Source organism: Trachymyrmex cornetzi, unplaced genomic scaffold, assembly GCF_001594075.2.
Source record: "Trachymyrmex cornetzi isolate Tcor2-1 unplaced genomic scaffold, Tcor1.1 scaffold803, whole genome shotgun sequence".
NCBI lineage: Eukaryota > Metazoa > Arthropoda > Insecta > Hymenoptera > Formicidae > Trachymyrmex > Trachymyrmex cornetzi.
In genome coordinates this window covers 132,886-150,260 of record NW_017300140.1, presented here as the reverse complement: position 1 = coordinate 150,260, position 17,375 = coordinate 132,886, and the positions used below count along the sequence as shown (strand labels likewise).

At 34.2% G+C, this 17,375-nt stretch overlaps 2 protein-coding genes across 4 annotated transcripts in view; both read right to left on the bottom strand.

Moving 5' to 3' along the window:
* Positions 1-17,375, bottom strand: part of LOC108768529 (uncharacterized) — a 74,488-nt gene that overhangs the window by 35,914 nt on the left and 21,199 nt on the right. For 2 of the 3 annotated variants that reach the window (XM_018518980.1, XM_018518982.1), the window contains exon 1: positions 4,699-5,071. The exons of the other annotated variant lie outside the window; for it this stretch is intronic. The gene's annotated coding sequence lies outside the window, so the exon portion shown is untranslated. Of the gene's footprint in view, positions 1-4,698; positions 5,072-17,375 lie in introns of those variants that run through there. 3 annotated transcript variants of the gene reach the window in all.
* On the bottom strand, positions 7,055-8,499 carry LOC108768516 (uncharacterized). The gene is made up of 2 exons (XM_018518967.1): positions 8,323-8,499; positions 7,055-7,640 (listed from the first exon to the last, which is right to left on the bottom strand). Exon 2 carries the CDS (start codon positions 7,526-7,528, stop codon positions 7,055-7,057), a length of 474 nt encoding a protein of 157 aa, XP_018374469.1. The 5' UTR covers positions 7,529-7,640; positions 8,323-8,499.

Sequence of the window (17,375 nt, the reverse complement as noted above, 5' to 3'; positions counted from 1 at the left end):
TCTCTCTCTCTCTCTCTCTCTCTCTCTCTCTCTCTCTCTCTCTCTCTCTCTCTCTCTCCGTTCCATTTAATTCTTTCGCCGCTAAAGCTGTAATATCCCAATTAAAGTGTAATTACAACAATTCATAGATTTATCTCTAATTCAAATACTGTTATATCAATTCAGCGAAAACATTCAATTAAAAATTTTACCCATGCTTAAAAGATGTTATCTGCGCGCTTCTAATAGTTTCTTTTAAAATAATTAATATTACAATATTACATATGAATTAAAATCGTGCAACAAAAAATGCGAAAACTATAAAATCAAATGCTGTTTCTTTGTATCAAAGTAAAGAGCAAAAAATAATTTATGTATATATTTTAAGTTCTTGGTGCGTAACGCGGTCATAATATTTTATTTTATTTCAGAATTTTTGTTTTCTATATGAATGCACAAATAGGTAGATATTAGCGAAATCAATGCATAAATTTACTTTCTGGTTTCACTATCGTCATTGCGATACACAAATATGCGATAAAAAAAACAATGATAAACGCATCGAACTTTCTACGCACGGCGGCGGCTTCCGGGGCGTTTCCCGATGATGAGTAGAAAACCTCGACAAGAGGTGCAATGAGGCATGCATTAGAAGGATATGCATTTTATTTTCACTTCCGGTTGGAAGTCTGCAGAACTCCACGCGGCGCTTGCACTTTTCATTTCTTCATCGGTAGATCCCGAGTTAAGTTAAGTTAGTTCAATAAAAGAAGATTTCCCTAATACGTCTTCGTAAAAAAAGCAGGAAAAGCAAATTCCTTCAGCGCAGTGCGAAACCTTCCGCTGTAGAAAGACGAGATTCTGCGACTGATCGCTCTTATCTTCAGCTATAAATCATCCGCTCTCACTGCCACTTAGATTTTGCGCTAATTATATAGAAAGTCTGAAAACGCGAGCGGCAGATACATTATTAATTTCTTTAACGATACTAATTGTGGCGATATTGTGCGGGTGTATGTATTTCTTTCTCTCTCTTCATATCAGGAAGCTAGTTTCATATGTAAAACGAGATGTTGAGGAATTCTCCTGTTCGTGCCACTGCAACACGTCGTGGACCAAGTACATATTTTAGACGGCAAGCGTCTATTTTAATAATGATGATTTCTACACACCGAGCAAGTGAAACTTTTCGCTGACGCGCGAAATCCACCGCACGATCGTGGTTTTGCGGATAGAGATATGGACTCGTTTCCGTTTTGATTATCTTGATATAAGACAAAGAAGGAACAATAAAAAAAACCACATATGTATATATATTAATCGACTCGAATTCAAAGCTTCTTCAAGTCCAACATACGTCCAAGGCGTCGGAATGTGTACGTATGTAGGAATTGGAAACGTTCCTTACGTTGCGCTATCAAGTAATGTGAGACTTTGCATTCTGCTGGTCGCAGCATGATGGTAACGTAATATTCCATATCAAGACGCAGAAAAATTTCACAATGGCACTTGTACGTGACGCGAACGGTTTCGAGCATAATCACTGCGCGCAATTATTCGTGTACTTTCACTTGCAGTTTACACGACCGACTCCCAATGGCGCGTCGATAGGTTGGGGAGTTTGCGAACGTTTCTTCACATTTCTCTCAGTGAAGAGAATTCAGAAATGAGAGAACAAGTTTCACGCTCGCTTTTATCTGTCGCGCGTTCCGAATTCACTCGTTGATAAAGTACCGACACAGCGAGGGAGGAAGAACTTTTATATTCACGTGTGATATAAAATGCAAATCGCGATGCGTCAAATTTCAACGAATGGCCTGCGCACGTAAATATTTGCTAGCGAATAAACGAAGTTGAACTCGTATGCGTTTAACGAAAATATTTCGCAAACAGAAATGATTAATTACGAGTTGATAAACAAGAGAGATGTTGTCGTAGAGTCTGGCGAGTGACTATCGCGCATGAAAAATCCGGTCGCAGATAAAATATGTTGAATGCTATTCCGCATCTGTCGTGAGATGAATTCTTGCGGAAGCACGACTAATTTAATAACATGTAAACATGCTGTAAATGAGTAAGCGCAGATTGCAGATAAATGACAAACTACTATCTCTTGAATGAGGACTTTAGCGAATCTATTGCGCTGCACGTAGAATCCTCCGCTGGAGGATGAGTCAAGCTAAAGTTTAAGTGCGTTCTGAGTTTATCGTGTAAAATAACTTTTATGTAATACTATGCAAATAGAATGGATTAACCGTTTGTCTATTTTACTCTGAGCATGCTTGAGCTGCAGAAAACCCGCAGAGGTAAAAAGTTTTCACGGTATAGAGAGTATATTGTTGAATAATTTTTTCCTTTTAATTCTCAAGGCCTGTACGACGCTTTTCTTTCCAAACTTTAACAATTGGTTTCAGGGACTTCATGCGCATTGCACATTTTCGTGACATGCACTTACGCTAAGTAAGCCTAACCGATAGGATTGAGACGTTATGAATAGAGCTATTATTATTAGATAATAATGACTTGGTTCAGCGCATTGTGCAAGCTATGCTTAAAGAGAATTCAGGCGTTGTTCGGAAGAAGAATGAGTAAGGCGTACAAGAGTCATCGTGAATGATATTACGCGCGCAGGATAGGTTTCGATTCATAACAAATCTCAAAGGTTGTCACGATCTTTTATTCATTCATTTTGAGTCACTCTCAAACGCAGGTAAAGAATAAAAAAATTTTTGATTCGCGATAATGATACGGCCGCAATAGAAGGAATAAAGAATTAGAAATAAGGAATAACGATTCCAACCTATCAGAAACCGTGTATTCCGGTGTAACCGATAGGTTGAAAAATCTTTATTCCTTATTCCTAATTCCATATTCCTTCTATTGTGGATGCACCTTATTAGATGTCCGAAGAGATTAAGTAATAGACTCTGTGAAGGAAGCATTATGAAAGGAAAATTATAAATATAACGTGGATATCGTTAACAGATGGTTTTTTTGTCCTTCATAAAAAGAACCCTGGGGGACTTTTTATGTTCGCACGTGACGTATCGTAAGAGACAATGACGCGGTAGCAGTTCAAAACGTAACATTAAACGCAAGAGCGATTTAAGGATTTATTCGTGCGTAAATCCAGGCGCACGTGCGTACAAAGTATCACGTGCGCCTACGCGGTCTGTTCGAAAGTAGAAGTTGCAAGTTTTATCATGAGACATTACATTAACCGGGCATTTTTTTTATCGTAACGACAGTATGTACGAAAAAATGTGCGTCGTGAAAAAATGGGTTTGCGAGAATTAACGGAAAATCGGAGCAAAGTGACATCTAAAGGTGCTAAAAAAATAAAATTTCAATTAATTGTTAATTTATATAGTAGACTATAAAAACAAAACTAGAGTCTGAATGCAAATATTCTGTCGGTTATTTATTTATAAATTAATTTCGTACGGAAATTTTGTATAGGCAAAAAATAAAAAAGATAATTCTGTCTGTGTCTCAATAGGATTCGATTTCTTAATGTGAATTAAAAAAGCCATCACTGAACATAGAGTTCTAAGAATGATCGATAAAATTAAGAGAAGACGCTCAAAGATTTCTTTGATACATTTTTATCGCGTGTTTACATATTCATACGAAATCTAATGTAGAATATTCAGATGACCATTAAGTATTCATATGTATATGTACAATTTACTGTAAACACCGGTCTTCAATAAAAGTTTCGCACATGCAGTTAACTGTACATCGTACTGAGAAACGTGTGTTAAGTCAAACGTGTGATATTACACATCTTATCGAGTTAATCTCACGAGTGCGCGCGATAATGCGCGGATACACATTTCTAGTTTAATATTTTATAAATTTCAACATAAAAGATAAATTTTTAGTTCACAGATTTTAAGTTCTTCTTCTTATAAAATAAATTTTAACTATTATTTATGTTAATCATTTTTACTATTTTTTTCATTTGTCAGCGATTTATTTAAAGCTATGTATTTCCTAGAAGTCTTTTATTCGATGTTGACTTCTTAGTTCCAAGTATACAAATAACTCGGGTATACATATTTCCAATCTGTATAATTATACATACATGTATTCTACATCTCCCTACCATGTAAAATACGAAATATTTCAGAATTTATTTTAAAATTATTTAAAATTTAAAAAATATTTAATTTTAGAAATATTTTTCATCGATACACCATTAGAAGATTTTTCTCTCACATTTTCTCCTTGCGTTAGCATACGTGTACTTACAGAAACAACAATTTTGAATAAGAGAGAGAATTATCACCGGTAAGAAGTATTCCAATGGAATTCAGTTACAATTTCTACATGCGTCATGAATGTGCTTATCTTATATTTGTTCTGGATCACACCAGCGTCTACTCAACGAAAAATAAAAAAGAAAAGGAAGTGATACGAGCAATGAATTTTCTATTGAGAAATTTATCTCAAATCTACTTTATGAACACGATCCGGAATATTATGTTTCTCACATACAATTACCAGTATATACAGCGGAGTAGAGCAAGTTAATTCCATACACGAATTAAGACCTGATTAAAGATCTTATTAAATACACGACTTCATATACAAAGCAGATTTTGCAGGAATTTTGCCAGAGTTAACTCGCGCTCCAAACTCCTCATACGGTGGTCTTGCAGGACCCCCTTCTTATAACGTTTTTCTAAATTAATAAAATAAGCAAAAGGTTCTTACTTTTTTCTCAGCGATCACCCGGCATGGCGCATTCCGCTTGGATCGCAAAATAATTCCGCTGGTGAAAGACGGAGTCCTCCTGAGTTAAGTTTTCTTGTTACCAAGTTAAAACACCGAATATGCACAGAATATGGGATAAGAAAATAAAAATAAAAAAAAAAAGAGTAAAAAGAAGAGAAGAGAAGAAGCAAGACGCCCACGCGATCGCGCCGCGCAGTCGAGAGCGACTCGCCGACTGCGAGTAGTGCGAGTGCGACTGAGTGACTGACTGACCGACTCCTCCAGCCGCTCCGTCCGGCGTGTACCGTCACCTCACTTGCATCGACACACGTATACCATGCGGCTGGCATGGCATCCAAGCACTCCCCGCCCTTGCCTCTACAGGCCTTTCGTTTCCAGTTCCATTCCAAAGCCCGACCCAACGTGGCCCCAACGTGCCTTTTGTTGCATCTCGTCCGCTCCTCCACTCCGCGCAGCGTTCTGCCGCTCTTCCGACCGGTTCAACGCGTTATTTCTCCCTGCGTCGTTTTGGACCGCTCTACATACGAAGCGGAGATCTGCTGAGTGCAATTAGCCCGTAGAATCAATTGCGCCGACTCGACGCCAACCTTAGTTAAACAAGCTTTCTTTCTCCGTTAATTAAAAAAGAATAACAGCAAATTACGAAGACTGTTGATGCAATCAGATCTTTTCATTATGTTAGATACATGTAACGTAATTAGTTGCATGGAATTTGGTACTTATATCACAGTTGTCAAATCTTTTTTCATACAGTATTTATTTCTACATTTGGTTTGTTTTTAAGCAATAAAAACTACCTTCGCCTCTATATACTTATTTGTACAAAAAAAAAAGAATATTGCAATTTCGTTTTACTCGAAACACTCTTTATCCACTATATTTTAAATGGATGTAATCGTGAACTGACAGATTAAGGGTTAAAATATCGAATATACACACAAGTTACATTCTAACGAGATTATAATTTATATGATGATGGTGCTATTCAGTACGAAACGTCCAAAAACCGGTACTTTATAACTATAGCGCAGTACGGCTTCAAGCCGAAACGTGAAACCTCAATAACAACCTTGCTGTATAATCGATTCTGGCGCATCGAGTTGCATCGAAGCATCTCGATTATGAACAAAACGTAAACTCATGGTGCGAGAATTCCTTAAAAATATAAATACGTTAAATAAATGACGCGAAGAACGCAATAATTATAAATCGCTACAAAACCGCCACTATAATTATATAAATTCCCGCAAGCGCACAAAATCTGAATCTTACGTCTATGTATGAAGCGTATATAGAATTTGCAGCAATTCTTCCAACTCAATATTTTTAATTTGATTAAATTGAAGAAATCAAATGTACATTTTTAAAGGAAAATTTGAAATATTTAAACTTTTTTATTTTAGAATCAAAGACAAGTTAATGTAATATTTTAATATATAATCGAGTACAGTTACTGAAATTATGGACTATTCTGATTATATAAAATAAATCTAAGCTTATAGTGTCAATCGAATATATTTTTTCCGCATTTTTCATACTCCAGTTAAATTAGAACATGCTCCACATATTCATAGCTCAAGGCATACATTCGTAGCCCGTATTGTTAGGCAACCCAATATACTTCTTTGCAAAGAAGTTGCTCATCTACTTTATGGAACTCATGTATTGTTTAATTTAATATTGAGAGTGGAATAATGAAATTAATAATATTTTTTGTGATTTTTGGTTAATAAAAATTCTAATTTTATATTAAGAATTATATTTAAAAAATATTCAAATAACAACACACACATAAATTATAAAAAAGAGTAATTTCGTTACTTATATTCTATTTAAATATCTCGATAAATAACGATAAAAACTTATTATTACAATATTAATATTAATTAAGTATATTTTTCGATGTCAAATAATTTTTAAATAATTACATCTTAATTGTAACCCATAAGTATATTCAATAAGTAATAAAAATAAATAATTATATTATTTTCGCAAGGTTAAGATAAGATTAAGTAGTATAGTATATTAAAATTTATAAAATACATGCAGGGACGTATACTACATAATTCGTAAAATAAATAACTTATATTAAATGCGTAAGGTGTAACACTTAATCTCCAAATCTTTAAAATAAGCTAACTTCATTTACATTCTATGACATAACAATATTTCTTATTCCATCGTATATATGTATTTGACTCGCTATTGTCGCTTATATAAAAGAAATAAAAAATATATTTAATTTCGTAAAATAAATAAATAAATTATTTATATTAAATGCGTAAGGTAACGCTTAATCTCCAAATATTAAAAATAGGCTAACTTCATTTACATTCTACAACATAACAATATTTCTTATTCTATCGTATATGTTTGGCTCGCTATTGTCGCTTATATAAAGGAAAGAAGTTTTCTGTAAAATATCAGATCCAATGTTCCGCTGCGGCGCATTTACAATATAATCGTCTTCACTTTCATCGATGATACTTAAATTGTTTAACTCATGCGTCATATCGGATCTGATATGCACGGAATCTTCGGAAATGCTTTCTTGTATGGGATTTCTATAATTACGATCGTAAATCGACATTATTGACATGCTTTTTGTGTAATCTACATCCACTAGTGAGTCTGCTGTAATTTTCAAAGTCTCAAAGTTTATTGTAGCCTCCAACTTAGCGTGCATTTCTCGTTCCCCTTTCCAGCGTACACGTTTCTTAATTTCTTGACCCAATGGAATTACTTTTTTTTTTCTCAAGAGACGCTTAATTTTTATAAATGGTTTCGGTATTCTCTTCAATTTTCCCATTTTTTATATATTATATCAAGAGAGAAGTATCGATATCTTTTATCTGTTATGTTATCGTTTTACAATGTTTTCGCTCTTATATGTTTTAGTATTCATTAAGATACGTATTGTTCTGAAAAAAATAAAAATGTTGCCTTCAATTATTAATTTGTATGTAGCAGTAAGTATACAACTTAATTATTGTATAATATATCATTAGTAATTAAATATTTTTCTAAATGCAATTTTTGTTTCGCTTGTATTTAATAGCAAAATAATTGCGTTTATTTATATAATTATATCTGTATAGTTTATAGATTTTTATGTAAAATTCGAGACGAAACACGTCTTAAAATAAAACACGATTTTATTACTTTGACATGGAAAAACAACAAATAAAATGGCTATTTTATTTTATTTCCTTAGATTAAAATATGAATAGCTGTGATAACATTTCGCCAATATAAATGTCATACAATGATATACGATTATTGCAATAAATACTAAATTATAGTGAGTTTTATATATACTACAATCTATATTGTTCTTTATATATAATATAGTATATTATATACTATACTGTAGTATAAAGCTCACTGGATTATCGTTCTGCTATATATCGCCACCTAGTGACTGAAAGTATCATATTCTGTATAAAGTACACCATCAGTACACAATAGGTTTGTCTTTTTTTAAGCTAAAGTTTTTGCACGATTCATCTTTCTTCTTTTTCTCCACGTTGAAGAGAAAAAGAATAAAGATGAACCATGCAAGAAGTTCAGCTAAAAAGAACAGGTCTAAAATCATATACGTACCCAATAAAATGTCTGTATTTGCTGATATTATATTTAAGATATCGAATATCGTTGATCTCTTTTCGATATTTAATGGTCTATTAATATTTAAACTGTTAAACAAACGTAATATTTTTCTTGAATTAATACCACAGCACGAAATTGCGCAGCACTTCCTAGTATCTGCTGTAGCCTCTGTGGCTGACTACTATAACTGCTGGAAATAGCGTATTCTGCCATCTAGCTACATTTTGCTAACTATCATGCAAACAGAGAAATTTCTACAATATCGACAATGTGATATAGTTACAAAGTAATTAAAAATACATTTATTGTTAAGTAAATTATACATTAAATCAAATATCTGATATTATTCACTTTGAATAGAACAATATAAAGTCAAATGAATATTTGTAGAGAAAAAAATATAAAAATAAACAAATTAATGTTTAGGAAAAATGAGAATAAGTATATTAAAATATGTAATCAAATTAGTCATATATTTTCGATAATTAAAAGTGTTTGAAAACATTTTTTAGAGATCGACTATTATTCTTTCTATGATTATATTTTCTTGATAAAATATAATATTTATAATATATAATATAGTTAATATAATCATTTAGTGGATTATATTTCCACTGAATGATTACGTTAATAAATAGAAAAAAACACCCATAAATATATTCGAGAACTAAATTCCAGAGTTGGGTAAGTTAACTTTTTTTTTTAACTAAGTTAAGGGGATGCTGTACTGTCCTGTTTTACCATTAATTTTTAAAGACTCTTTTCTCTTAATTGTGTTTATGGATTGAAAAGTCCTTCTCCACAATTAAAGTATCGACAACAACACAGGCTGCCAGCTACAATTTAATGCGAAAAATGAAAGAAAATTAAAAATTGTAGTTTTGTCACCAGCTCCTGCAGTCACAATATGTGCTGCATATAAGAGTTTCGGATTTTACCCGTTTAAAATAAGTAGCCAGCAGCCTGCAGAAAACCTCGAAGAACAATCCTATGCTTTTAGAAATGAGATAGAGGCTTTGGTATAAGAGAAAAGAGTCGCCAAAAATTTTGTTCGTATACTACGAATAAAATTGACGTGAAGCCATGAAACCGAGCAGTATTTTAGTTGATCTCTTTCTAAGAGATGGCGTTGCAATATGTTAGATAAGAACAAATACGTTTGAGCGAGACACAACGATATATGACAAGTATAAGAAATGAATGAAAGATGTCACTATTATCGAATTTGGAATTTAAAAGAGTCTGTACTATCGACCTTGATTAAATATGACCGTCACTCCAGCATCCCCTTAAGTTAAAGTTAACAATCTTGGAAATTTAACTTAGTTAAGATACAAGTTATAATTTATAATGAAATTAATTGAATTAAAAGTTAAGTTAATAAAAACAAGTAATTGAAATGTTAAATTTGTTTCTTTTTATTTTTTTATTTCAAGATTCCAGGGTTTCAGTCTTACAAATAACGGAAATGACAAATGTATACTTCATTTAGAAAATGCTCTATATTCTATTTACATATTTTGTTCATATATACTGTTTGAATATTTTATTCACATTCCTTGTAGAAAAGTACTACTGAGCACTAGGAGTATTTTGAGGCACTACTGTACTATTACTACAGTACTACAGCACACTACTGCACTATTACACTACTACTGTAGTAGTGCAGAAGTGTTCAGTAGTGCTGAGTAGTACTAAGATCTATATATCCGCGTTTCGGCAAGATACAAAATGCAGGAAACGAGTATGCATCACAGAAACTAACTATTAATAATTCTATTTTTAAAAAAAGCGCTTTCAGAGATTCTATAAGAACACTCTGATCGAGCTAGGAGTAAGTAACAGATTTCATTTACATATGCCTTTTTATAGGAATCAGCGTCATTTTCTCCTTATGGAAAACGAGTCCATCTTGCGGCAGTACTGCGTATTACACCGCTTGCTTGGCGGCGTCTACAGCGTACATATACTCTGCAAGCGGCATAGTATGCAGTATTGCCGCAAGATGGACTCGTTTTCCGTAAGGAGAAAATGACGCTGATCCCTATAAAGAGGCATATGTAAATGAAATCTGTTACTTACTCCTAGCTCGATCAGAGTGTTCTTATAGAGTCTCTGAAAGCGCTTTTTTTTTAAATAACGTTATTTTAATAGTTACTTTCTGTGATGCATATTCGTTTCCTGAATTTTGTATCTTACCTGAACACTTCTGCACTGCTACAGTAGCGTCTCAAAATACTCCTAGTGCTCAATAGTACTTTTCTACAAGGGATATACTTATTAAATTTAAGTAATAAAGCCATTTTGAAATTTTTGTCGGACATCTTTTCTCGCAAATTATCAAAAATGAGTCCTCTTGCACTAAACAGTCGGTCAATGTCAGCTCACGTGAGCCGAAGATGGTATTGATGTGTTATATTTTAATAATAAGGAATAATAGACCTTTCAACCTATCAGAAACTAGATAACACCAAAATACACGGTTTCTGACAGATTGAAATCTGGGGGTCGATTGTGTAATTTGAAATGAAATGAAAATTACAAAAGTGAGCAAATTCACTAGAATATTTATAATATCATTGGTCAACACCTAGTAAATTTACTCACTTTTGCAATTTTCATCTCATTTTAAGCTATCCCTATTGCCGCGTATTATGTCTGAGACCTAACTTAAAAAAAATTAAATAAAAAGTTAATAGTTACGGATAAAATGTAACTAAATAAAGTTAAAAAGTTAAGATTCTAAATTATAATTAAGTTAAGTTAAAATTAATTAATTTTTAACTTTTGAACTTAACTTTTATCTTTTTAACTTGGCACTATCTCCAACCCTGTTAAATTCCCAAGATAATAAATTCAAAAATGATGAACAAATGATAAACGGGCAATTAAGAATTGGCACTGTAAATTGGTGCGCAGTTTTTTCTTTTAGATATTTTACATTAAATCATAAGAGAAACACTTATACATACATGTTTCGGTTAATCTTTTAGTCTTATTTAGCAAAAAACTCATAAATATGTATTCACTAAATATCATAATTATTTATATTGTATTCACATATAGAATTCATAACTCTTTCTTTATGCTACGTATATATGTACATAATACTATTTTAGGATTTTATATAGAGTTGTTATATACAGTTATATGTTATGTTATTTCTTATTTTAAAATAAAAAAGTTTTCAAAATTTTCATAATTAATAAAAAATGATTGTCGGAAGAATGAAGAATGACTTTGTATATATAGAGTGTTAAAGATACATTTTTCTTTGTATCTTTTAAAGCCACAATAAATATGAGAAGTATTGAAGTTATGTGTCTCTTAAAGTAAAATAAAATATAAGATATTAATTACCATAGATAAGAAAAATAAAATGCTATCATTATATCAAACATCACATGGAGAGAGAGAGAGAGAGAGAGAGAGAAGAAAGATTTTATAAAAATCATTAATCAAATAAAGTTAGATTTGTAGGTACATTGGTTGATTTAATTATTAAAGGAAAGCAAGAAACATGACAATTGTAAAACGGTTTCAGTTATGTAGAACCTGAGATACAAACTTTACAACTACAATGTGACTTGGGTATTCATTTTAGATGACCGCAATTATACTTGGTTTCGCTTCCCAACAACGTGAAAGTTTAACAGACGTCTAACAGACGTCCTAATCTTACAAATCATCTTATACAGGCTCCTCATATGTTCTGTAGATTTTCTTTAGTCGTTACTTTTTGTTGTCTACCATTTTTTGTTAGTTAAATATTTTTAATTTAGTAAAAAGAAAAAAAAGAAGATGTTAAAAAGGAAATAAATATAAAATTACAGATAAAATGATAATTTTTAATAAATAAGTAAATTTAAATTAGAAAACGTACAAGAATAATTTCTATTTTTATTTGTGATGATTTTATTTGTAATGAAAGCATAATGACGAAATAACATAAAAAATCTAACTCACCAACATTTAAAAAAATTAACTCTTCAAAGACTCAATATAATAGTTTGTGACAATTTATCACATAGAATTCTTCAAATACCAAAAATAATAAATAATTATAATTAATAGTGTATTTTTAAAACTTTTATAAGTATATTTCAATTAATCTTCCATATGCAATATCATCTTCACAATTATATAATCTTTGATAAATATTCCTCAAATAATAAAAATCGTCATGTCTCAACAACGTCAATAATTAGGCCAAAGATAAAATACTTAAGAATAGCTCATTTGTAAAATTAGTTTATACACCGCGATGAATTAATCTTTCTCAAAAACGTTGAATAAGACACAACCGCGGGTAGCGTTTCCGCGCTTCGGCATCGGGTGGAAAGAATCTGCGCACGTGCACCGAGCACGACCGACCTGACCTGACTGAAGCAAAGGGATGATCAATAACTTCCAGGATATATAAGGCTCCGTTCCGGTAGAGCGTGTGCACCTCTTGAGTTCACGTGATCGGTTTATCGCGTACCACAGACCCCTAGTCTCGATCGCGTTATCGGCGACTGCGTTTCAAATTGGTCTGTATATACGTCAGATAGCATCGCAGAGGTATTACATCTATTGGGTATAAGTGCTTAGCGTATATAAGATACACCGATATTACGTGGAGTTTATCGGTCGTAGTAATGTAAGGTTTTCCATTTGTTCCGCTATATATGAACGATCCCGGCAGCGTAAAAATCGAGCGTGCATGATGCGTGATGTACGACGGTATCTCTATCGGAGTGAGCGTTTTCGGTAACAGTGTTTCAGTATGTAGAAAAAAACAAAACGTAAGCTTTCCGACAAAATTACATTTCGACGGATCATTAACGTCGAAAGGTATGTGCACGCACGATTTCCGCCAACATGGCATCACGTTTTTTGTCAAAAGTACGGTAAATATCACTAATCCTCTTCTTCTATATCGCGATATAAATTCAACTTTATTTCTAAAAAAACACATATAATTAAAAGGTTAAGGTCTTGTAATTTTGAGATTTTTTTCTAAGTACATAATATTTCGTAAAATTTCAAAATACTTTTATTCGATTATGTTGGATAATTTTGATATATAATGAAGATATTTTTGATCCATATATAATTGCGGCAATTAAATAATCAGTGTACGCACCACAAGAGAAGTGTAACACAGAGCAGAGGCCTAACGTAAGAGGAAGAAGATTTTTGATTTAATGAAATAATAAGATTCAGTCTATTACATAATGAGAACAATGTTAAATTGTTCACGAAAAAGATACACGTCTGCCGATATCGTTCATGACCGTTTAAGGAGGTTGTAAGGGCATAAAACACATATATTAATATTTACGCTTTAAACAAACTACATACATGTGAAAGTTGTGTTCATAACATTCTGAGTTTATTGAGCAACACATTTTTACAGATTATTTATTTTATTTGATATTATTGTTATAAACAAAAATTTTTTAAGTAATAACAAAAATCTAAATTTTTTAATATAAATATTTTAAGTATTAAATATTTTTGAATTCATAAAATACTTATATAAAAAAAACTTGAGATTTTTATCATTATTTTACAATACATTTTCATATATTTCTATTAGAGTACAAATTAAAAAAATATTACTTTTTATTGAAATAACTTTTGATCCAGATGGTCAACTGTCTCTAATTTTGTTGTATTACTTGTAAATGCAATTTAGAATAATCTGTAATTTTTTCAAGTAATACTTAACATAAAAAAAATGGATTTGCCTTACAACCTCCTTAAATACGGAAGTGACGTAAAAAAAATGTTAGGAATATGAACATTCTTACGAGGCTTTGCACATATCCACGAATAATCGTATATGACAAATAGAATAAAATACTAAAATTGAATAGAATAACATATAATTCTTCTGTTTTCGCGTTGATATTATTTTCCACACGTCGCAGAACGTGTGGCATGGTGTAGGCCTCCTGGGGATTCCCGCCATGTAAAAAAACGGGAACGCGTCCGGGCACGGTACCCCCTGGGTGACGAGGAAAGCCGTGCCACTTAATATTTCTGTTAATTACCGGGATTCATTCATAAGCAAATCGCGGTGGTTTATTCTTTCCCGTCGCAATTTCTCAGCCAACTTATGCACGGCGAGTACTACGAGAAAGTTAGCGCGCGACACGCGCAACGCGACGGTGATTTTAAGTAGCGTCGATTAATTTATCGCGAACGAACTTTACGCTTTTAGCCTTGCATTGTTTCGTAATACTTTTTCCGGAGAATGCCAGGTGGAGTAGCGTTCTACTAATTTTTGGGTGCGGCTGCTACGCGCTAATCGACTGTAAATAAACTCTAAACAACCGTTCTACGAAATAATTACATCCCGAGTGCACTCGCGTTTACGTTATCATAATTTCCAATCTTCGTAGTTAATGCACATAATTAGTTCCCTCCTATTTTTTTTTTTTTTTTTCTTAATTAAAATCGTATCCACGCTTCATCGTTTCGCCGCGTGCGCGCAACTGGTAGATGCACAAACAGTGTACGTAACGGCATGCCGTAAATCGAGTTTCGCCCAACACTCTGTGTATACGACAGAAAATCTCACTTTAATGAGTGAAACCTGTATCTATTAAGGCCTAACGCCCAACGTCCAGTCTGTTACCACGATAAAACGCTAACCGAACATTTATATTCATTGTGGAAAACGTTATTAACACGTTATTATACCGAGGCTCCCGAGTCGCGATATATGTACTATTGTTCGCTCGCGAAGGCGCCTGTCCCGGTGACGTATAATAAAAAAAAAAAAAAGCATCTCCTTGCACCTACTTACCTACTTACCGTCCTTCGCAGCCAGCAGCCGCACTTGAATCTTCTTCGAAAAATCGTCTAATGTGCCCTTTGCCCGTCCTACTTCCACGACTTCCACGGATCTCTCAAATGTGCTTGGTCATCGTCCCATTTCGTTAGCCTGTTTCCGCTGCTAATAATCTCCGCCTCTGCTACTCACGATGATTACGAACAAGTTGTTTGCGCGGCGGCCTCGAGTGAAAATGACAACAGTCGTCTCAGAGGAAGGTGCACAAAAAGGATCGACGCGACGCGACGCGACGCGACGCGACGGGGCGAACTTAATGATCTTTATCACAGTGAAGAATACATCAGGCGGATTAGAGTTAGAATCGTGAAGCAGCAGTTTGCACACTTCTTATACACACTGACACATATATGCATGCATTTTTAGCATATAGTACAATATATATCTCGATATGATTCTCTCAGTACTTAATCTTTCTAAGAAGTTGGCTACAGAGGATGCGACGCGCATACAATCTATTATTAGCAGACGTAATAGATCCGCACGTGCGCATATATACGGTACTATTTCCTTTAGCATGACAAGAGCGATGCAATATAAACACCCACGTAACAAGATGTATTAACCTACTCAGACATTGCATTACATATTACCAATCGAGTAAAGGATACTCTAGAATAGTCGTTATATTTATGTCGTCTATGAATGCTGTAGTCACTATCTCCAAGTGCTACTGTATTCACAACGACTTTCAGCTAATATCGTCTGATTGCTTCTATATTAACTGCTAATGTAAATTCTCTCGATGAGTATCACGAAATAGGGGATCATTTTGTTACTGAATCGGGGTTTGTTGGATTGACGAATCGGCGCGTGTCAGAAACAATTTATGTCAGGCTTTTAGATCTTGCCGGCTTATTTCTATTATCCGCGTGAAATTGTGCGGTTTCTATTAAATTGAGAAAGCCAAACAAGGCATTTGGTCTTCGCCACAATAATTGAAGAGTTGTCACATCGTGCAGTCACGTTGCTGAAGATGATTTTCAGAGAAAGATAAGTAGATGGATATATAGAGACAGAGAGGAAAGAACTTATTAAGTGCCCTGAGACATTGTGCCCTCAAGCGCAGAACAGATCACATAATCGATACACAATAGCGTTTCCGCGCTTTAATCTTGCCCTATAAAATGAAAAAAAATGAGAGGAGGGCGTTGCTCCCGACGCGCGCGTATCAATATTATGAAAAATAGACACGTGTGCGCCGTGCGGGAGAATGAAGTTGGGATTTGCCAATATTGATTTGTAGAAAGAAAATAAATATACTCGTTCTCTCACACCGCACGCCGCAAGTACGAGACGTGCAACGAATGCCTCGCTCGCGCCGTCTTGATGGCGTGCAACTTTCACCACCCAACCATTGTCGCTGTCATTATACGCTAACTCACATGCGCATCACATACGTACGTACGATAGGCATAGACATGGCTTTCGCCAGCGACAGTTCGTCTCATTCAAACTCGCGAGCAATATGGTATGATTAATTTGTTATCAGCGGAATATATCCCGGCGAGTATCCGGGCGAACGTTAGCACGTTTCTTTTCGGGAAGAAACACGAGATACGTAGACGTATCTCTTCAATCATTAATATTAATTTAACACATCTATCAGCCACGTCGCGCAATTCTCTCAACATGTGCGAGCGCATGAAAATCAAATTATGACTGCGTTAACCTAAATATCTGATTTTCGAAATGAATGCTGCAGTGAGGCGAGCTAGTATAAAGTGGGTAATATATTAATCGGGATAAGTAACCGTCATTAAAGTCTATACTGTTCCACGCATTGATGAGGAAACTATACGTCTCCTTCTCTCCTACGGTAGTTGTAATTAAATCAAAGCTCGCAAAATTGTCCAATAGCTGTACATCGAGACATAAGTAGATTACGAGCTGGCGGGGTACGTTCTAGATTTCAGAGCGAAATTAGAATTAACGTCGCCGTACGTCGCGTCGCGTCGCGTCGCGTCGCGTCGCGTCGCGAGTCCGATCCTCAATGATCGCGTCTACCTGGCCGGCATCTCCAAGCCTCGAGTTTCGTCCTCATTCGTTTCTCACGCGTAAACGGCGAACGATTTGCGAGAGTATCGTTAACCGCTCACTCCTCGGGGCAGGTATTTTTTACAACGAGCAGCACTTAGCGCTACAATCCCCGAAATTGCATCGCTGCACGCGAGAGAGACTGGTTGGTGGACAATCCGATAGC

Bases quoted from the DNA above. Each gene is read 5' to 3' on its own strand.
- LOC108768516 (XM_018518967.1), bottom strand. From the start codon at position 7,528: ATGGGAAAATTGAAGAGAATACCGAAACCATTTATAAAAATTAAGCGT.